Source organism: Taudactylus pleione, unplaced genomic scaffold (genome assembly GCF_031769625.1).
Source record: "Taudactylus pleione unplaced genomic scaffold, aTauple2 ptg000019l, whole genome shotgun sequence".
Classification (NCBI taxonomy): Eukaryota; Metazoa; Chordata; class Amphibia; order Anura; family Myobatrachidae; genus Taudactylus; species Taudactylus pleione.
This window is the reverse complement of record NW_028284421.1, coordinates 19,343,157-19,365,568: the sequence shown is the minus strand read 5'-3', so window position 1 is coordinate 19,365,568 and position 22,412 is coordinate 19,343,157. Positions and strand designations below refer to the sequence as shown.

Sequence of the window (22,412 nt, the reverse complement as noted above, 5' to 3'; positions counted from 1 at the left end):
TCAAGCTCCTTTCCCTCTGCAGGGTGCAGCTAAGTAGTTTTCAGTTACCGCTGAATCTTTTTCGTGCCTGTTTGGGAGTGTTTGCATATTCATTGCCGCATATATAATATATTTATGTATTTATTGTTTTTTCTGGGCTGCCTGCTACGGCAGGGTAGCGCAGGAAGAGGGGGGCTCAAATGACGGCCAAATAGTCCACAAAGGGCCAAGACCCCACTATGGCTATATTTTTTACATGTGCCCAGTGTCAGGTTAAATTATCATGTGGACAACTGGATGCAGAGGCATTGTGCTTGGACTGTCAGCTGAGGCTCACTTGTGCGCAGCCAGGAGGGGGAGCCACTCCGGTTACAGAGGAACCTGCGTGGGCTCAGGTTATGAACCATTCGCTCTGTGACTTGGTGATGTTGCTCCACCAGAAAGAGGAACTAGCTCAAGCAGTGCCAGCCCTATTTTCCCTTCGCCACCCGCAGTAGCAGGGGTTGGTCACCAGGGCCCTGATCCGCCTTGGGTCCGTACCATGGAGCGTTCAGCTGCAGGGTTCGAGAAGGTATCCTCTTTTATGGAACGCTTCTTTGAGGATCCTAGGCTATGCACTGTGTTTAAGTGTCCTCCTCCATCCAGGGGCCTGTTAGAGGGGTCAGATCCCGTGGGGGAGGAAGATTAGGAGGGGGAACTCCCAGTAGAGGAGGTTCTGCCTGAAGAGGAAGGTTCAGAGTATGCATCAAGTCAGGGCGTGGAGGACCTAATTATGGCGGTACAACAGTCCTTTGACTGCCTGGACCTTGACACCTCTGGAGGGGCCGTTCAAGCGGAGGCGTAAGAGGGTCGTTTGTTTTCCGGCTTCTCAGGATCTCTCGGATCTCGTTGAAGAAGCCTGGAAGACCCCGGACAAGAAGTATATGCTACTCCTCGTAAGTTTGCAACCCTTCATCCTTTTCTACAGGAGCAGGTCGCTAAGTGCTGCCTCCGAGAGTGGATGAGGCCTTGGCTCGTTTAGCCAAACGCACGGCTCTGCCGGTTCAAGGGGCGGCCTCCTTTAAGGATCCGCTGGATAAAAAATTAGAAGGATGCCTTTGGAGTATTTTTATGGGCGCTGGAGTTGTTATTCGCCCATTGATGGTGTCTGCATGGGTCTCTCGAGCCATGGAGAAGTGGGCTGACAAATTAGTGGCAGGCCGTTCCGGTGACTCATCCAGAGAGGAGTTGCTGGAACTGGCGGAACAGATTAGTGCAGCAGCAGACTGTATGTGTGTGTGAAGCCACACAAGATGGAGTGCAGATTTCCTCTATAGAGTCTCAGCTACGGCAGTCGCGGCGTGCAGAGCACTCTGGCTCCGCGCCTGGGAGGCGGACGCCGAATCTAAATGCGCTTTAGAATATCTCCCTTATGGCGGAGGCATCCTGTTTGGTTCCGAGCTTGATACTATCATATCCCAGGCGACAGGTGGAAAGAGCACTTTCCTACCTGTGGTGCTCCAGAAGCAAAAGGGCTCACAATTCCGGGTCTTCCGTTCTTCCTTTCGAGGGGGGGACCAGTTAGAGGTCAAATGGCCCGAGGATGCACTTTCCCCAGCAGGGGTTCTCCGCCATGGGTAGATTCTCCGGTACATTCAGTTGCCTGGGTGCTAGGGCACCCGAGAAGCAGAGTACCTGACAAGATCTCAGCCCATGCGGTCTCGGGGAAGGTGGGGGCCGTCTCCTCCTTTTCCGAGACTGGTGGGTAGCTTCATGAGCGGATGCCTGGGGCGTTGTCTCCTGAGGTTATGTGATCGACCTAAGGGGCCACCGCCGCAACATTTCTTCGCCACGGCATTGCCCAAGGAGCCGGAGAAGAGACTGGCCTTAAACCAGGCTATCAGTTCCCTCTGTTCAGAGGGGGTTATAGCTCCAGTTTCACAGTCTCAACAAGAACGGGGTTTTTACTCCAACCTGTTCCTGGTCCAAAAGCCCAACGGCACTCATCGGCCAATTTTAAAATTGCGAGCCTTGAATGCCAGCCTATGGGTGGATCGGTTCCGCATGGAATCGTTCTGGTCTGTGATCGGCAAACAAGTTTTTGGCGTTTCTCGACATCAGAGAAGCATATCTCCACATACCGATTTGGGCGGGGCATCATTCTCTCTTAGGTTCACAGCTGGAAGAGCTCATTACCAATTCCAGGCTCTGCCTTTCGGACTGGCTCCAGCTCCGCGGGTCTTCACAAAGATCATGGCAGCGATGGCGAGTCTGCTGCATTCCGAGGGGATAACAATCGTGCCCTACTTGGACGATTTGCTAGTGAAGGCGTATTCAGCTGCCTGACTTCAGTTCCACCTGGATCACATGGTTCAGGTGTTACAGTATCACGGGCACTACAGGGGGCATTACTATAAGGACACTAGAGGAGCATTATTAATAGGGTATTTCCATATGGGCACTGCAGTGGCATTACTATGGGGTCATTTCCATATGGGGACTACTACAGTGGCATTACTATGGGGCGTTACCATATGGGCAAAGGTGTATTACTATGGGGACATTACTATATGGGCACTACTACAGGGGCATGGGGAAGGGGGGCGCAGAGAGATCGCTGGAAATGGGGGGAGCAGGAATTGGTGGGGGGAGAAGAAAGATGGCTGCTGGTGCTCAAACTGTGTATTCACACATAGTGAATACATAAATGTATACATTGTAATAATAAATGTGGCCACAAAAAAAAACCTGCAAAGGGGAGGCATTGGGAACCGAAAGGGGTGGTGCCAATACCGGAAGAGGAGGAATCATAATCATTAATCGCCCCCCTAAAAGAACAGTCCCTGATCTACCATTCAGTTACCTTTTTGCTGACAAATCCTGTTCCTTTTTTTTTCACTTGGTCCTTTTAGATACATCTTAAAATATGAAAATTAAATCGTTAATTCTCAGTATCCTATTTTAATACCTGTGTAGTGGCTTTTTATTGATTTAATCTCTAAGAGGGGTATTCAATATGAAACGTTAACTTCACTGACGAAGTTAACGTTTCATATCGGAGTTTTTACCTGCGTTAAAGTATCGGGCGCGCGCCCGCTTATCCCCGTGTTCAATATAAAATTAACGAAAACGGGAGCCTCCGAAGTTGGATTTGCGTAAAGTTACGAATTTTTGCTTAAAAAAATTGTAAGACCCCCCTAAAGTTGTAAAAACATGGGGGATCACTATGGGTATCCCCGTTTTAGCCTTTAAATGAAAGTCGGGGATTTACATAGCCGCAGCAGGTGTTTTTTCCCGACATTGAAGAAGTGATACAGAAGAGCACTTTTTTTTTTCCGTTTTTTTAAGTGGTCCCATCAAATTTGGGGTACATGAAAATGGGTACTAGCATATTTTGGTGTCCCTAAAGTAAGTTTTTAAAAATTCTGCATTTGTGCACCTGCCGCTATAAATCTATTCTAGAAAACACCTGCCCCACACTTGCAGAATAGCCCTGAACCTATTTCCCTATTGTTCATCTTTTTTTTCCCATTTTTTTTTTTTTTTGACCCCAATTTTTAAATTAATTTTTTGGGGTGTCCCTATTTTTTTAAAAACTTTTTTTGACACAGTTCTTTTTTAAATGTCATTCCCAGGGGTGCAGGCTATTTTTTTTAAGCCTGCACCCCTAAACCCCAATTCTGCACTTTTTTTCGACGCCTATTCAATGGTGAAAAGTTATCACCGTTTTTTATCAAAGACTTTTCAAAACTGCGATAAGTCTTTGAAATTGAATATGGTTTAAAAGTAAAACCTGCGATAATGATGTCATAAGTGCGATATTAACGCAAAAACGATGTTATCGCTCCCATATTGAATACTCCTATTAATAGCTATAATTTTTCTGGTTATAAAGTGTTTCATACTTTTGTGTTGGCACTTATTCCTCCTTTTCTGCTTTTGCTGTTGTTTTTTTGTATTTATAGTCAGATATTCCATTACAGATTATGTGACAACTGTTGATGAAATACCAGAAACCTGTCTTGCATAATGTGAAGGTTTGTTATAAAGCCTAATGTCTGTTACATTTTTTGTAGGAATATACTGTTGTCAAGAAGAGCTCCCACCAGTGCAGCAGCCATGTGACTGAAGAGGTGAGAATGTATCGTTAATGGTGTTGGTGTCCAATTTTATTTAGTGCAATCCTGACTTCCTGGCAAGAAGTGTTTGCTGTGTGCAACAGTAGTTGAGGGATGGGCTACAATTGTTCAAATTCAAGTCATAAGCATAAATTAAGACGCTAGCCCTCTTTTATAATATGTACCCAAAGAAATTATAAGGGCACAGTTGTGCCCTTATATTAAGGCTGAATCAAAGAAAATGGAATTCTCCCATAGAGAATTCCTGAGGAGTGTGCATGGTGTTTATGGGGCTACACCTCAAAAGCGATTGGTGGTACAGAGCTGAAATTTGGCATGGGCAAGTATTACTGTTGCTTTGTGCTGCATGCCAAATTTCTGTTTTTTCTGACACTCTCAATTAGAACCACTTTTCTGCTGTTCTGTATGGGGGATTTTTGGGAAGGCATAAGTCAGGGTACAGGCCGAATTTAGACTTGAGGTTTGTTTTATTAGGTAGCTCTTGTTCCAGGGTAGGTGCTTTTGGGGTTCAGGTAATTGAGAAAGTTATAGTTTTTAAACTATTACCTCACAAATGCCCCTTTATATAGATAGGGAGCTTCAACTTGTTACGCAACTTCAGTAGGTGCCTCCAGCAGGGGGTGTACTCACTGTGGCTTCACCTGGGTGCACCAAGATGGCTGTCCTTTGCGGGCGCTAGCGGTGCTGGGACCCGGCAATGGTAGCGGCCGGTAGCAGTGGTGGGGACCTGGCAACAGTGTGTGAGTTAGACAGGCCAGGACTTGAGGCCCGGTGCGGGCATCAGCGGGGCCCAGCGGCGGCGGGGGAAACCAGTGCATATAGTGTACATGCATAGACAGAGTATGATAGTTTTAGAAATTAGGGAGCTGAATGAGATGGATATATGGAGTGAGAAGAATGTTGGAACCCAGTGGGATTGTTGTGGTGAACGAATGGGCAGATTGTGGGCACTGAGTGGGATGTGTGTGCTACATTACTGCTCAGACCTCAATTGCATAGACTGCATGTGTGTATTCCAATGAGCACACAATTCTGTGAATTAGCAGCTCCACCAGTTTCTGAGTGTCAACAATCTCACTCTGAGAGTGCTGAATCTGCAGTTAACCACAGGGTGTGATGGCATACCATATCTGTATTGCGCAAGGAACACGTTCATTAAGGTGACAGCCTTAATGACCGGAATTTCATTGCTTGTTTGAGTGGCAGAAATTCAGTAGGTTTTGTGAAAATTCAGATCATGTCTAAGAAGCCTTAATAGGACATGTGAAACCGTAAAGGTTTTTTCTCTACCAACTATCTAATGGTTATAAGAAAATAAATCTATGTAACATTTCTGTGCCTGCTAGTACCAACTGAACAGCCTGTTTGAAGCACCACTATTATTCTTGTCTTATTCAGTTCTTTTCTCCTTCTTCCACTTGAGTTACACTGAGGTCTAGACAGTGGGTTATGGAGCCTGGCACTTTATATCCTGGATGATTTGAACTTGGCTCCTCCCCCACCATACCCCATCTGACTTCAGTTTAGTTTAACCATTTAACTGGCTAATATTTTTTCAAAAAATGCCCCCAAAAGCGTTGATTTTGTTTTTATTATCAAATTATGTAAATAGATATTTAAACTTTATTAAGTGTAATGTTATTATTAAATATGTAGATTTGTCAATAAAATTATACTTAATCAGTTTACATAGCTATTATTTATACAGTTTTCCATACTCCAGTTAGTGGTGGATGGGTCTCCAGTATCAAAGTCATGGTTGCGTTCCGATCCCAGTAGGGACTTGCGGACATTATATCCATAATGTAAATTTTCATGTGCACTCTCAGACTGGGGTCGGTTTGTGGCTCCTGTGCAGCATTGGTCCAGACTGCAGCAGTACCAGTGAGTGTGTCTCCTCCGGTGGATGCGCTGGCTTGAGTGGCAATGCTGATTGGGGCCAAGTCGGAATTGTCATAACAACTGGTGGTTTCCAGTCAATTGAGACCAGGCGGTTCTCCTGCTGAAGTAGCCACTCACTCAATTGGCACCTCAGCCTTTTTCGGTCACTTGAGCTACCCTGGCCACAATATTTGGTCTGCTCAAGGGTTGGTACAAGTTTCCTCCTCTCTTTCTTGAGAGAGGCTTCCTTATACCTCCTCTAGAGATTCAACCAGGTGGAACACTTCTCAGAAGTGGCGCCTTTCACCTATTCTACAGTCATGGAAGGAATCTAATTTGGACTGCTCATCTCAAGGAGAAGAAGAGCCTCTTTAAGAATCAGACCTGGATCTTTCTTGGGTACCAGATGATGATGCAACTGAGGCACAGTGTGTAGTAGCTTCAAATAAGGCAGTACTCCAGGTACAGATGTGTAAGTTGTATATCTGTGTGTGATTGAGGGCCTGATTCAGCAAGGATCGCAATTTCTTAAACGCACGCAGTCGGCCTATTGTTGCTACCGCGCTTGCATCGAACCAGCCACTGCGATCGGGACTGTGATTGCAGTGACCACTCAGACACATCACAGAGTGATTGACAGGAAGCGCCGTTTGTAGGTGGTGACGGGGGATGGTCGGGCGACCGCAGGTGTGCCAGTACGTTTCAACGCCGTTGCATGGGCGTGCATAAATTATCCACTGCTATACCATAGGCAGCCTGAGGCCTTACAGCTTGCGCAGAAGTAAACAATTCCTGAGTGAGGTTTGACCTGCTTTAACTGTGCTTATGGGTCCGATTTTACCGATTATTTCACTATGTTGCCCAAGTATATGGATGTGAGTAAGGGGAAGTGGACGTCCTTATGTCAGGCTGTGATCGCAATGCAAATGCGAACATTTACCTATCACTGCTGATATTAGCCACTGCGTTGCGTGCGTATAAGCAGAATAGCGATCCTTGCTGAATCAGGTCCTGTTCTATAAACGATGCACAATTAAACTTGGTGTGAAAAAATGCTGCAGCCACTGCAACACAGTACTTCATATACAGATCCAGACTTAGTAGCACACATATATACAAGTGTTGCATATGAAATTAATAGGCGCAGTCTCCTGATGCGTCTTAGTCGCATCACATTGTGATTAAGAAGAATTTGCGGGCGAAAAACACATTCAGCACAAGCAGTCACATGGGACATGGCAGCTCACTCACGCCAGACGTATTGTGGCTAAGGGGTAAATTTACTAAAGTGAGAGTTTTTAGAAGTGAGTTTTAAAAGTGATGTTGCCCATAGCAACCAATCAGATTATAGCTATTATCTTCTAGAAGGTGTAAGTTAAATGTTAAGTAGAATCTGATTGGTTGCTATGGGCAACATCACTTTTAAAACTCACTTCTAAAAACTCTCACTTTAGTAAATTTAACCCTAAGTGTATGAGGACACATCTGGACAAAACATCTTTGACAGAGAATCCTCAGAGTCTCAGGATGTAGCTCTTTTTAAGAGGACATGAAAGTTACTTTTTCTTCATCTCTGCAATTGGAGAACGCACTGTCTGCTGCATGGACACATCCGGACCGCAAGTACCAGATGTCAAGTCATCTATTTTCTCTTTGTAAAGAAATCAGAAGGGACACATAGTTCTAAAGGATAAAGTGTAATTGTTATATATAAATAATGAATAATAAAGAATTGCTAATAAAGGACTTGCGGGCTAGGATATAAAAATTTTATATAAGCAATTTATTATTTTAACAAATGATACAAAAGCACAACCAGTGATTGCACTGAGTGAAAAAATATGTGGATCCCAGGAACCACTCACTTAAAAAAATTGGGGTTCTTCTCTTTCTGGGTCTCATTACAATTTACGCTTTTGAGCTCCCCATATGCCATCAGACTACTCCACATGCCCTACACCTACACCATGGCAAGTCACACTAATATTTTCAATACTGAAAAAGCTTATAAATAAATTGCCTTGATCTCACACAGCCAACAGGTGCAGTGCTGAGGGCAGAGAGGGGGGTAAGGGCAGGGAGCAGTTGGGACAGTACTGGGGGTGGGGGCAGGTGGCAGCTTGGGCAGTGCTGGGGGCAGGTAGCAGTTGAGGTATATGTGGTAATGGCAGCAGTTCGGGCAGTGCTGTGGGAGGGGCAGCAGATGGGGTAGAGGGGAGTTTGGATATGCGGCATTTGAGGCAGTACTTGGGGCAAGGAGGGGTTAGGGGCAGGCAGTACTGGGGAAAGGTAAAGGGGATAACTGTAAATAGCAGTTGGGGCAGCAGTCTGTGCAAGGATAGGTTAGGGGCAGACAGTACTGGGGGTGGGGGAGGGGGTAAGGGTAGATAGCAGTTGAGCCAGTACTGGGGGCAAAGAGAAGGTCAGTGGCAGGCAGTACTGGGGGCTGTATTTACCATCTTCCTCCCGCTGGATGCCCTTGACAGGTCACCAGAGCTGTCTCATCCAGCACTACTTTTATGTCCTCTGTGTGACTCGGTAGTGCCGAGCGACTTTTCATGTGACTTTTTACCTTCAAATGCGTCTTATTCACACAGTGATGTGAATAGTTAGCACAAGCATCTTCTGCTGATTAAAATGATATGCAGCATGCCTATACTCTGTGTGCGACTGCAGGTGTATCTGCATACGAAACGCTACGTTAGTGTTACAGCCGCTGACACTGTAACATAGCGTTTCGCATGCAGATACATCCGCAGTTGCTTACCGAATATAGGCATACTGCATATCATTTTAAAAATTAAAAATGCAATGTAGCAGGAAACTAAAGATATTTTAAATTGGAGATGAGCGGTTCGGTTTTGCCTCGGCTCCTCCTGCCAAGATCTTATCTCAGAACAAGGCAAAACGTCATCTTTCAGGGACAAAAATTACATGTTATCCATGAAAGAGAAAAGAGGACGTTTTGCCTCGTTATGAGATCAGAACATGGCGGGTATATTTGAGCCAAAGCCAAACCGCTCATCACTATTTTAAATATGCTAGTATATGGGAAAAAAATTTAATCTGCACATAAGACTTCCTGACTGTGAAATTGGTGATCACGATTTTCCCCTCTCTATTCCAGGTTCCTGTAAAATATGATGACGTTGCAGTTTATTTTTCAAAGGAGGAGTGGGAATATTTACAAGCACATAAAGAGTTGTATCCGGATGTAATCACAATGAATAAACAGCCACAGAATACATACAATATCCTAGCAAATGGGAGATCAGGTAGCTCTTTTTTTAATATAATGTACATGCATCTTTCAAATCTATGTTTCTTCTTCGGGGTCCATGGGGTCCACAGCCATTACGTTGGGGTATGAATCCCGGTCACCAAACAGTTAATACAAACGAGCTCTCTCCTCCCAGGATGCACCGGGTTTCCTCCTCATATACCCCACCTCCTGCCTCAGGTAGCCAGTTCTTCCTGTTTGGTGTATTCACCACATAGACAGTGGGACTGCTGGAGCAGTCCTGCAGACAAGTACAAAAAAAAAAAAAAAAAAAGATTTACTCTCTATCTCAGCGGGTGGTCTGAGCTGTCCTGGAAGCAGCCTCACGCCTGATTGGAGGTGCACTGGCCACGCGCTGCAACTACCTCCTCCGGCGCCGCACTGCTAGCCTCGGCAGGTCCTTGGCAGGGGATTCGGCAGGGGCTTTCTGGCCCTGGACCGCAACCGGATCAAGGAGATGGCAGGTAAGCAGGTGGTTGCGGCGGCCGCTGACGCCGGGACCACATGGCGGTCCGGCCTCCGGCGTTGAGACTGGCCGGAGGCGCGCTGCAGTCAGGAGGCATACGGCTTGTTCTCCTAGCCTAGACCGCCGGGATTTGATGTTCCTGACCAGCCGGGGCTTGTGGCGGCGGCCAGGTCAGTTTACCGGGCAGGTCCAAGCAGCATAGGGGAGGTATGCTTCCCCGGCGGCCCCTCCCCCAATCCACACGCTTTTTCAGTCCTCTGGCACAGTTGATTGTGGATTGTTCCTCCCAGCCTCCATATAGGGCAGCCAGAGTGTATGTCAGTTGTTCTCTGAACGCTGCTCCTACAAGAGGGACGCTGGCAGTCTCCCTGTATACCTTGCCTACTGCTGGTCTAGGTTTTTACAGGGCTCTATCCTACCTAAGCTGAGGCTGATTATGGTAGTGAGAGCTTATATGCATATGGCTCGCAGAGTATTTATGCATGATATGTGATTGTTGTTTATGGATACTGGGGGTCATTCAGACCCGCTTGCGAGCGCTGGACGCTCGCAAGCGGGTCGATGTTACCCCAATGCGCATGCGCACGACGGAGGGAGCTTAGTTGTGCGCATGCGCGAGACCCGGACAGCGTCAGCCAAGCTGTCGCACCGGGTCTCACACCAAAGGGGGCGTGCTGTCGATGGTGACTGACAGCACGCCCCCTTTGGTGGGCGTGGCTGACAGACGGAGGCGTTGCCATGGGAACGCCTACCGTCTGGGTCCGGCCCCACTGACATCACTAGTGATGTCAGTGGGAGTGATTTTGGCTCTGATAGAGCCAAAATCACTCCAGGGCTTGCAGTCACCGAGACCCTACCGCAGGGTCTCGTCGCAAGCCCGATGGTCGCGATGGTTTTGACCATCGCGACCATCTTTTTGGCCTCTCGCATATGCTGTGGGTGGTCACCCACAGCTATGCGCGCGGCCAGGAGGCCGCTCCATTTTTAGGTAGGAGGGCACTGATTCAGAGCGAGCGCTCTGGTCAGAGCGTCCAGCTCTGAATAAGGCCCACTGTTTCTTCTGTAAAAGAACTGTAATTCCTGTATACTGTCTCTCCCCTTCCCTTGCTACAGGTGTGTGGGTTGAGAGTAGAAAGCAGCACATATACACTCAGAAACAGTGGCATAGTGTTATGTCTAAGGAGTCTGAGGGTCAGGTGGCGGGAGCCCCGTTGCTGATATCCTGTGTAGCCTGCAAGGCAGGTTTGTCCCCACAGGACTTTCAGACAGCCACTACACCAATTAAGTTTGCCTGTTTCAGGCCCTGAGCCCCGTTGGGCATCATTTTCTCAGGTTATGGCTCAGGTGGCGGAACGGCTGGCTGCCCCGGTACCACTGGTTTGGGGTTTGCCTCAGCAGATGCATCTTATGCCCATGATGTGGCCACCTTGGATGGACCCTGGTGCTGGTAAGGTTATGGCATCATCCTCGGGGGTTTTTTAGCCTCAGGCTGTCAAGCCAAAGCAGCCTAAATCTAGGCGCCATGTACCGCCTTACATGGGTGAGTACTCGAGTGCCTCCTCCGAGGAGGAACAGGCACAGGACTTTTCGCAGGAGTCTAGTTCCAAGGAGGGTGATGATCATTTCCCAGTAGCCGATGTCCCTTTTCTGATAAGGGCTGTAAAATCGGTGTTAAATATCGAGTAAGGGGATCTTCCGCTTAGGAAAGCCCCCCCTGTTCAAGCGCCAAAAAGTGGTTAAGGCAGAATTCCCAAAGTCTGAACATTTATCAGAACTTATGGAGGAAGCCTGGGTCCGTCCGGATAAGATAAGCCATTCTTCTAAAAGAATGGCGCTTCTATATCCTTTTCCAGCAGAGGACTGTACCAAGTGGGAGAATCCACCATCAGTTGATGCGCATGTGGCACAGCTGATTAAACGTACCACTTTGCAAATCCCAGCAGTTTCGCTGCAGGAAACCACAGATAGGAGACTGGAGTCTTGTCTCAAATCAATTTTTTCGCTGGCAGGAACGGCCACCCGCCCAGCTATGGCCACTGCCTGGGTAGCAAGAGCTATTGAGGAGTGGGCCAAAACTTTACCAGTCTTTACCAGATGCCTCTAAGGAGCAACTGGATATGATCTCCTTTATTAGAGAAGGGGCCTCTTATTTGGGTAATGCCGCCTTGGATGCAGGGATCCTTTCCTCTAAAGTTTCAGCTGAGTCCGTGGTGGCACGTAGGATCCTCTGGTTGAAGGTTTGGAGGGCAGATGTCGGGTCCAAAAAGGCCCTAGAATTCCTTCCATTCACAGGAGGTGTGCTCTTTGGTCCAGAACTGGACAACATTGTATCCTCCATGGCAGCCTCAAAGACGGCAGGTTTACCATCAGCAACCTCGTCTAAATTGAGGAGGGCGTCCTTTCGGGGGTTTCGGCCGCAGGGCAAGGCCAAAGGTCAGCCCTCAGCGAGATTTCCACCAAGAAAGGCAGGACCCAGGAAGCCCTGGCAGAACAAACGTTCAGGATCTAGAGTCCCGAATAAACTAGTGGCCTGATGGGACGGTCCTCCCCCTGTGGGATCCCAGGGTGGGGGGCCGACTGCTTTGGTTCTCAGAGCCCTGGCACCTCACGACGGAGGATGCCTGGGTTCGGGGAGTTGTTTCCCGAGGGTATGCCCTGACGTTTTCGAGGACTCCTCCTCAAAGGTTCTTTTGTGTAAACCCACAGGTGGGTTCAGAAAGAGCTTTGGCCCTTCAGAAGGCTATTCTTGCCTTACTAGCATCAGAAGTAGTGATTCCGGTGCCAGAGAACCAGTTCCGAGAGGGGTTTTACTCCAATCTGTTCTTGGTTCTGAAACCGAATGGGTCATACCGGCCTATTCTAAATCTGAGAGAGCTCAACAAAGTTGTTCGAACCCCCGGGTTCAGGATGGAAACATTGCGATCGATTATGTTGGCAATGGAACAGGGGGTCTATATGGTGTCCCTAGACATACAAGATGCCTACCTTCAAATCCCAATCACACAGGCTCATCAAAAATGTCTTCGTTTTGCGGTAGGGGAGGAACATTTTCAGTTCCAGGCCCTGCCGTTTGGCCTGTCCACAGCCCCTCGGGTATTCAAAAAGGTGATGGCAGTGATGATGGCATGCCTCAGGCGCCAAGGCGTCAGGATTTTGCCTTACTTGGACGACCTCCTGTTGCTGGGGCAGTCCCCACAGCAGTTACAGGATCATTTGAGGCTGACCGTATCATGTCTGTACAGTCACGGCTGGATCATAAACTGGCAAAAGTCGTCGCCCTATCCGGTACAACAGATATGTCATTTGGGAGTGAGATTGGACTCCGTGGTGCAGAGAATATATCTGCCGGAGGAGAAGATCCTTGCTCTACAATCACGAATACGCAGGTTGTTTCGCAACAGGCAAATATCCGTTCTAGTAGCCATGCAGGTCCTGGGGTTGATTGTGGCCACCTTCAGGATGGTGGAATACGCACAATTCCACTCCAGACCACTGCAGCAATTCATTCTGTCTCGCTGGGACAAGGATCATCACACGATCAGGTCCCAGCTGCTGCATCTCTCACCAGAGGTACGGTTGTCCCTGACCTGGTGGTTGCAGACAATGCATCTCAGGCAGGGTCACCCCTTTTGGGTGTCGGATTGGACATTAGTCAAAACCGATGCCGGTCTTCAAGGTTGGGGGGCGATGACGGGGTCACACACTTTCCAAGGAAGGTGGTCAGTGACGGAAAGCCGGCTACCGATAAATATCCTGGAACTAAGAGCTATATTCAAAGCTTTTAGTGCAGGCTCAGGAAATCTTAAAGGGCAGGTCGGTGCAGATACAGTCGGACAATCGCACCGCGGTCGCCTACCTAAATCATCAAGGGGGCACGAGGAGTCGGGCCGCCTTGGCAGAGGTATCAAGAATCCTGGTATGGGCAGAGACTCATCTGACCACGATATCTGCCATGTTCATTCCAGGAATCCTGAATTGGGAGGCCGATTTTCTTAGTCGGCAAGAGGTAAATGCAGGGGAATGGGCCCTACATCCACAGGTTTTTCGGAACCTTGTGGACAGGTGGGGTCTACCTGAAATAGATCTGATGGCATCAAGAAGGAACAACAAGGTTCCCAAGTACGGATCCTGGACAAGAGAGCCGAGAGCCGAGTTTGTAGACGCACTGACAGTAAAGTGGCGTTACAAGCTGGTATATCTGTTTCCCCCGTTTGCTCTTCTGCCCAGAGTGATCAGAAAGATCAAACAAGAGGGCAGCACCGTCATATTAATAGTTCTGGCGTGGCCGAGACGACACTGGTTCACAGATCTACGGTCTCTCTCCATAGACACTCCATGGCCTCTGCCATTGAGACCGGATCTGTTGCTACAGGGTCCCTGCTGGTACCCGGATCTTCATCGGCTATCTTTGACGGCATGGCTCTTGAGGCCTCCGTCTTGAGGGAAAAGGGGTTTTCCGAGTCTGTTATACAGACGATGCTGAAGGCACAGAAACCATCCTCAGCCCGTATATATTATAGGGTTTGGCATACCCTTTCAGTTCACACCACTGAAAGAATGTATGATCCACATAAATTCCTGATATCCAGAGTGCTGGATTTTCTTCAAAGCGGTCTGGAAAAAGGGCTACGCCTGGCCTCTTTAAGGGTACAGGTGTCAGCTCTTTCAGTCTAATCCAACATAAAATTGCTCTGAGACCGGATATAAAGACCTTTTTTCAGGGGGTGTTTGAGGATTCAGCCTCCCTTCGTTTCCCCGGTTGTTCCGTGGGACTTGACTCTAGTTCTGAAGGTTTTACAGGCTCCTCCGTTCGAGCCTTTAAATTCAATAGACATCAAGTGACTAACAGCAAAGACAGTATTCCTCCTTGTTATGGCATCTGCACGTAGAGTGTCGGATTTAGCTGCGCTTTCCTTCCGGGAGCCGTTCTTGATATTTCATCAAGATAGAGCAGTACTACGTACTAGGGAGGGTTACCTTCCGAAAGTGGTGTCTAAATTTCATATTAATGAAGAAATAGAAGTTCCAGCATTTCAGGTCACAAGTCTCTCACAAGGTGAGGCTTCCCTGGATGTGGTCCGTGCGTTGAGAATTTATGTTAAACGCACGAGCAAATGGAGGAAGTCCGATTCACTTTTTGTGCTTTATGGTTGTCATAAGCGTGGCTGGCCAGCCAATAAACAGACACTGGCCAGGTGGATTCGCATGGCAATTTCATTGGCTTATACACAGGCTGGTATGCTTGTGCCGGATTCAGTGACGGCACATTCTACTAGGGCGGTAGGTCCATCATGGGCGGCCCGCCGGGGTGCTTCTGCTGAGCAATTATGTAAAGCAGCCACATGGTCTTCCATCCATACCTTTGTCAAATTTTACCTTTACCTTGTGCCTTTGACACTTTTGCCTCTCAGGATGCCTCCTTCGGGCGTAGGATTCTCCTCTCTTCCGAGAGTCAGGAGCGTCCCCGCCCGTAGGGTTAGTGCTTTGGGATATCCCCAACGTAATGGCTGTGGACCCCATGGACCCCGAAGAAGAAAATAAGAGTTATGGTATAACATACCTTTGTTAACTCTTTTTTTTTTTCTTCGAGGTCCATGGGGTCAACAGGACACCCACCCAGACGCACCTGTAGTTCTGGGGGAGGTTTTCCGTAGTTTCTTCTTTTGAGAGTCTGGACTCGTAAGTATGGGTCTTTTCTTTCTTACCCTTTGTTTGTCTCTGCCTGCTTGAGCTTGGTAACGAACTGGCTACCTGAGGCAGGGGGTGGGGTATATGAGGAGGAAACCCGGTGCATCCTGGGAGCAGAGAGCTCGTTTGTATTAACTGTTTGGTGACCGGGATTCATACCCCAACGTAATGGCTGTGGACCCCATGGACCTCGAAGAAAAAGAGTTAACAAAGGTATGTTATACCATAACTCTTATTTTTTATATCTACTAATGCACATAGCTGAGATTGAGGGTACTATGGGCTTTATTCAGAGGCGGCCGTACGGTCTACAACCGCATGGCTGCCTCGATGTTTGTCCAGTGCGCATGCGCAGGAGGGAGCCGGCTCCTTCGCGCGCATGCGTGAGACCCGCTATGACCGACAGCGCCGGTCGTAGCGGGTCTCTTTCCAAAGGGGGCGAGCTGTCGATGTTGATTGACAGCTCTCCCCGTTTGGAAGGCGGGCCGGGGGGGTGGCAGCCCAAACGGAGGCGTTCCCATGGGAACGCCTGCCGTTTGGGGGAGGCCCCACTGACATCACTAGTGATGTCAGTGGAGAGCTTCCGGCTGTGACAGAGCCAGACGCTCTCCGGGGCTTACGACAAGTGAGACCCTACCCTAGGGTCTCGTCGTAAGCCCCGATGGTCGCGATGGTCTTTGACCATCACCCTAGCAGTCATTAGAGCTGGGTGTAAACCCACAGCCTAACGACCGAAACAGAGGCGAGCAGTCAGGATGCAAGCGGCCGCCCAGTTTCTGAGCGACCGCTTGCATCCTCCAACCGCCTCTGAATGAGGGCCTAGGCGTGTACGCTGCAAAACACTGTATCCTCCACCTAATAATATTAAAAAAGTTAAATTGAGCACACACTGGAGCGATATCAGCGCGATATGTCATTTCTGGCTGAATCAGCTAGACATGTGGTCCGGATCGCTCAGTGCGTATGGCCAATTTGCGTGCTCCCGTGGTTGTTAGCGATATGATATCATCTTGTCGGCCATGCTGCACAGCCAACCGGACGATACCGCAAGCTGCGCCATGCAAGGTAATGGAAGACTAAACGAGGGATCGTTCCATCCTTCTTTACATTGTTCTGATGTGTAACGCGGATACAAAATATTGTCCGCCATATCGTCCGGGTACACATCGCTCTAGTGTGTACCCAACTTTACACTTATCGTTATCATGGAGCAGTGAGAAAGATTATTTACAAATAGCTGATAACAATAAATAGAGTTGGAAATCATCCCATAATTAAGCATCCCAACAAATTCACCCCAAGAACACAGTGAAAGATGTTGTGGGAAAACGCAAAAAAACTAAAAGCTATAACCAGGGATTACTGGCCTCTGTCAGCACAGACATTTTTAAAACTCATGAGTCTACCATCAGATAAATACTAAATAAGTATGACATTTATGTAAGGTTAGCCAGAACCAGAAGAAAGGCGCTAGTCTCCAATACACAATTGCAGTGCAACTTAGGTTTGCAAAGGTGCATTTAAGCAAAGCACAATATTTCTGGAACAGTATCCTTGTTGAAAGCCATGACCCAAAAAGATTTGTTTGGTCTTCATGCATAAAGCTATGAAAACCAAACACAGCAGATCAGCACAAGGAACTCCTACCAGCCGTCAAGCATATTGGTGGAGAGGTAATGATTTAGGATTGTTTTGACTTGAATACCTGCCAACTGTCTGACACCTGAAGCTAGGTTAAAAATGGGTCATCAATACAAAGCTCATGTGTAAATCTGATTGGTTGGCTGAGTAAAGAAAACAATAAAGATTTGGGATTTCCAATAAAGTGCAGACCTCAAGCCTTTTTAGAAGTATACGTTTATGAAGCCGGCGGACGGAATGCCAACCGCCGGCTTCTAGACTACTTAATCCTGGCGAGGGTTAAATGACAGGCGTCTAAATCTAAATGCCTGTCATTTTACCGATGCCGGAAGACCGGCGCCCGGCATCCCGATCGAAGGGATGCCGGGGGCGGACAGCCGCGGGGGGGGAGGGTAGGTTTAGGGCTCCCAGGGGGAACTTAGGGTTAGGCACCCCCCCGGGAGGTTAGGGTTAGGCTAGATGGAGGGAGGGTTAGGGTTAGGCATCCCCGGGGGGATGTTAGGGTTAAGGCACCCCCCGGGGGACTTAGGTTTAGGTGGCGGGGAAGGGGGGGGTTAGGTTTAGGCACTTAGAGGGGGGGATTAGGGTTAGGCACACCTAAGGGAGGGTTAAGGGGTAAAATTAGGTTAGTTTATACTTACCTGGGGATGATCGGGATTTCCTCCTCTGTCGGGCTGCTGCTACCGATTCCCTTTTAGATACATAGGCAGAACCTTATGAGAGCTGTGCCCTGTAACATCTATGAAGTAAATACACGTGGTAAGGAGTATAAAAAATGTCTTGTATACCATGTCAGAGATTAATTCCTCACACAGAAGTTGTTACTGGTAAGGGTGGTTCAGCAAACCACCTGATTGTAATTCCTTTTTCACACATGGGCCCGTATTCAATTTGAGGCGAAAAGCCGTTTTTGCATGTTTTTGGCGAAAACTTTTCGCCGATTACGTAATTTCGCTAGGCGGAAAGGTATCGCCGTATTCAATTTGAAAGACTTTCCGCCTAGGCGGAAAGTCAATGCAATTTAATAGGCGAAAAAGTTTTGCCTATGAATAGCATGCAGAAAAAAGTGCAGAATTGGGGTTTTGGGGTGCAACGTTGTGGGAACCCCCGAGTAGCCTTCAGACATTCCCCCAAAGGTAATCTGTGTCAAAAAATGTAAAAAAAAACACTTAAGGACACCCCAAAAAAATCACTTTGAATTTGGGGGCGAAAAAAAAAAATGTTTGGGGACAAAGTTAAAAACTAGCGAACTTGACTCTGGGGGGTCCCCAAGTATGCCCCATGTGCTTTTTTCATTGCAGGGGCTTGCAGCAGGTGGATTTTTCACTTTTTTTTTAAACTTAACTTTAGCAACTTTTAAATATGCTGACCCCCATTTTCAAGTACCCCAAATTTGCTGGGATAAGTTATTTTCTGCAAAATACTATTCTGCACCACTTATATACAAAAATGCTATTTAGCAGCTATTGAGCCCGTTTAAAAACACCAAATATCTTCAGCAAGCCAAATCGGGGGGTACTATAGCTAACCCTCATGTCAGAGCATCTTTTGGGGGGTGTCAGCCTGATTTTCCCAAATCTGACAGGACTTTCCGCCTGTTTGTTTCGCCGGGTCACGTTGTCGCGTATTCAAATTGAATACGGTGATACGCAGGCACGCGCGTGATACTTTTCCGCCTGCAAAACAGACGAAGTAGACGAAAAAGTATCGCGGGTCCGCTCATATGAATAAGGCTCATGGTTTCTTAATGATGACTACATTTGATGATGTTTTTAATTTTCTTATGACTGTAAATCTATACTTATATTATAAGAACATTGTGTCTGTTGGCTTGCTCCAAGCAGGTGCAAAAAATAATGGACCTATTTTCATGACCATGCATTGTTTTGTAGTGGAAACTCTTAGAAATAATGTGTACTTTGTTTCATCTCAATCTATGTATTGGCATCATCAATGCACGATGCGTGTGACCAGTAAGGGTTGGGGGGGTGAGGTGCTTTGGGCCTGTATTGAATAGGATAGGCTACATCGCAATCTGTTTACAGGGCACACAGTGACATTGGCGTGAGTAGTGTGTGAACGTGCTGCTGCCACCAGTCTGAAGAGCGCTGCTGGTGACGTGGGCCACTCCCGCAACAGGGCCCTTATGCGAAGCAATACGACTATAGCACTTCAAATAGAAAAATGTTGGCAGAAGTGATTTCAGGGTGAACGAAGCCGTGGGCAACAGCTAGTTAATTATAATTCTGTATGTCATTGACTTACTGTGTATTCATATAAGGAATGCGTATCACGTTCCAGAAACTCATGTTCTCTTTCTTGGTCTTCTCTTGACTAAATAAAGAAATTGATAGACATTTAAATAAAATAATGTTGCCACAGATTTGTCTTTAGGCATTTATAGGTGTATCTGTTCTGTTTACTGCCTGGTCTATTGTTGAATGTTAATTGCATTATATGCTCTTGTTTTTTCATACCTCTTGTAGATGCTATCACATATTTGGATACCAAAACCAATATACCCAGTATGGTGCTGCTTACACCAGAAAGCAGATCAAGTATTGTGAAAAAAACACATCTACACGTACCGCTCTCAGTGCAATTTACACAGCTCATACACTGCATTACTAAACTTGGGAACAGAGTCGCAAAAATAGACCGGAACATTACTCACATTCTAAAAGAATTTAAACAGAAGAATGTTAATGTGGAGTCTAAACAACGTGACACTCAAGAACCTGCCAACCACTGTTACATGGTTAGTGATTGTACTGCTTCTATGTCCTGCAAAGAAGATGATTTGCTTTTAGATATTTGCAAGGATACGATAAAGCAGCCAGCCCAGACTCCACCACTTCCATCATCCTATGAGTCTTTATATTCACCAACATTTACAGGACCACTGAGTTGTGCCCCATCAATAGCCCTTTCCACTGTAACTAATATAGATACCCAATCTATTAGCACACCAACATTTCCTAATTTATTAGAGGTTTCAGAAAAGCCGCAGGTCCGCCGTGATGTCTTCCGGATCTCTGACTTGGTCGAAGAAGCGTTACCAGACATCCCACTTGCTTCTCTGCCAAGAGGGCTACTGAACAACTTCAAGATGCAAAGCCAGGGCCATCCTCATCGATTTGCACAACTGCTGTTTCAGCACCATGTACCCTACAAGTTATATAAAACATGGATACACAAAACGAATTATGATGGCTCTCGTGGTAAACATGCACTACCAAATAACCTGAAACAAGTCATTATCAGTGAAACATCAATGGCATATCAGCTAACCCCTGCAGTTCTAAAGAAAATAAAGGACACTTTAAATGGTTTGCTACGTATTCCTAGAACTGGTGGCTGGGGATTTAATTGCTTTCTTATGAAGCAAATTTAGTATTTAAATTTTTGGCTTGATAATTGCACAATGTAATTTATGTTACTATCAATAAACCCATTTTGTTTTTCTATGTAAATACCATCACTGACCTACATAATACCACAGTACATTAGAGTTTATGGCCCTCATTCAGAGCCACTCGCTATCGGCAGTACGCTCGTTCCAAGCGATGTTCGCACATCTGCGCATGCGTACGGTTTTTAGTACGCATGCGCGAACCAGTCAGTGCGGCCGAAAATCATTTGTACGCAATATAGCGAGTGCCTGCTATTTTGAGTGACAGAATGAGGTGTATGTGGGTGGTAACAGGGGAAGGTGCTTGAAAACGGGGAGTGGAGATCCGATCGCAGGCGTGCTTAAAGGTCAAAACGGGCGTTTTATGGGTGTGCATAATTAATATAGCAGCGTCAATGACCACGTCACTTGGTTTTTTTAAACTCAGAACTGCTCGCAAAATAGCGGTTGAAAAAACCAACCACAAGAATAGCGAGCAGTTCATATTCTGTTCGATGTACTCGATTAATCTAATAAATAGCGGACATGACGTATGGTGCGAGCGGCCAGGGGGCGTTTTTAAGAAATAAAAGAGCGTATGTTTTGCTCGCTCAGACTTAGAGGTGTGAACAGACTGCAATGTGCGAACGGATCATTTGCATAGCCACCCCTTGTTTTTGAACGAACGAACGCAAATAGCGAACGGCTCTGAATGAGGGCCTATATTTTAAGTAAGAGTGTCATAACACTAAAGATGTATATGCAGCACAGACGGTGTAATGGTAGCATTACTGCCTCACAGCACTGAGGTCGTGGGTTCAATTCCCACCACGGCCCTAACTGTGTGGAGTTTGTGCTAACTGTGCTTGCGTGGGTTTCCTCCGGGTACTCCTGTTTTCTCCCACACTCCAAAAATATACTGGTAGGTTAATTGGCTCCCAACAAAAAATTAACACTGGTGATTCTGCAAACCCTAATGAACTGAGAGTAAGGCAGGCCACACACTGTGGACCTCGGATGAAAGCTATCATACCGTAACAGGGTATTTCTGTCAGTGGGCTTAACAAAAAGCGAAGTATGTATCTGTAATTCCTCAACTTTGATGCTGATATCAAGAAAATTGATTTCTTTACAGCTATAGTGAGCTGTTAGTTTGATAGGACTAGAAGACATGTTCTGTGTATTTACAAGATCTAGTAATGTTGAACTGTCCCCTTTCCAAAATATAAACAAATCATCGATATATTGGTAATATAGCAGAATACGGTCTGCTATATCTGGATTTTCAAAAAAGAGACCTTTCTCTGTTTCCCACATGTAAGCATTCGCAAAAGAAGGGACTGCCGCAGAACCCATGGCACACTCTGTCTTCTGCCTGTAATAAGTGCCACCAAACAAAAAATAATTATGACTCAATGTGAATCAAGTAATGATAAGAAAAACCTATATCAGGGCCCTTATATTTGGGGTTATTAACCACCAGGTGTTCAATTGCCTTAATTCCTCCACCATGCGGAAGGCAGGTGTATAGACTTGTCACGTCAAGTGTGACCATGACGAGATCCTCAGGTACTGTATTCCTAGAAGACAAGCATTTTAAAAGAGTAGTGGAATCCTTTAAATATGAAAAGGTATCCTGTACACAGGGTTGCAGGTAGGTATCAACAAATACCGCTATAGATTCACACACAGACCCCCTGGCTCAGATAATGGGTCTCCCAGGAGGTCTCTGTGGATTCTTATGTATTTTTGGTATAACATAAAATAAAGCTACAATAGGAAACTCTGTGGTTAATCTCTTACAAATTGCTTCAGAAATAATGCCCTCTACTTCGACCTGTTGCAACAGATAACCAGATAAACAACAATATGTCTCATTGTCGCTGATTAACCTACAACATTCATCCCTATATAAGGGGGTGTCCACTACTACTATAGATCCCCCCTTACCTGCACCTCTAATTACAA

General features: G+C 46.7%; 1 protein-coding gene across 3 annotated transcripts in view; it reads left to right on the top strand.

Annotated features, from left to right (window-relative positions):
* LOC148540385 (uncharacterized) overlaps positions 1–20,520 on the top strand; it is a 30,268-nt gene extending 9,748 nt beyond the window's left edge. For all 3 annotated transcript variants that reach the window (XM_088445798.1, XM_088445813.1, XM_088445806.1), the window contains 3 exons: positions 4,035–4,091; positions 9,106–9,253; positions 19,540–20,520. In XM_088445798.1, the coding sequence (XP_088301924.1) occupies positions 4,035–4,091; positions 9,106–9,253; positions 19,540–20,447 (1,113 nt within the window). In that variant the 3' untranslated portion in view covers positions 20,448–20,520. The remainder of the gene's footprint in view (positions 1–4,034; positions 4,092–9,105; positions 9,254–19,539) is intronic.
* The last annotated feature ends 1,892 nt before the right edge of the window (positions 20,521–22,412 follow it).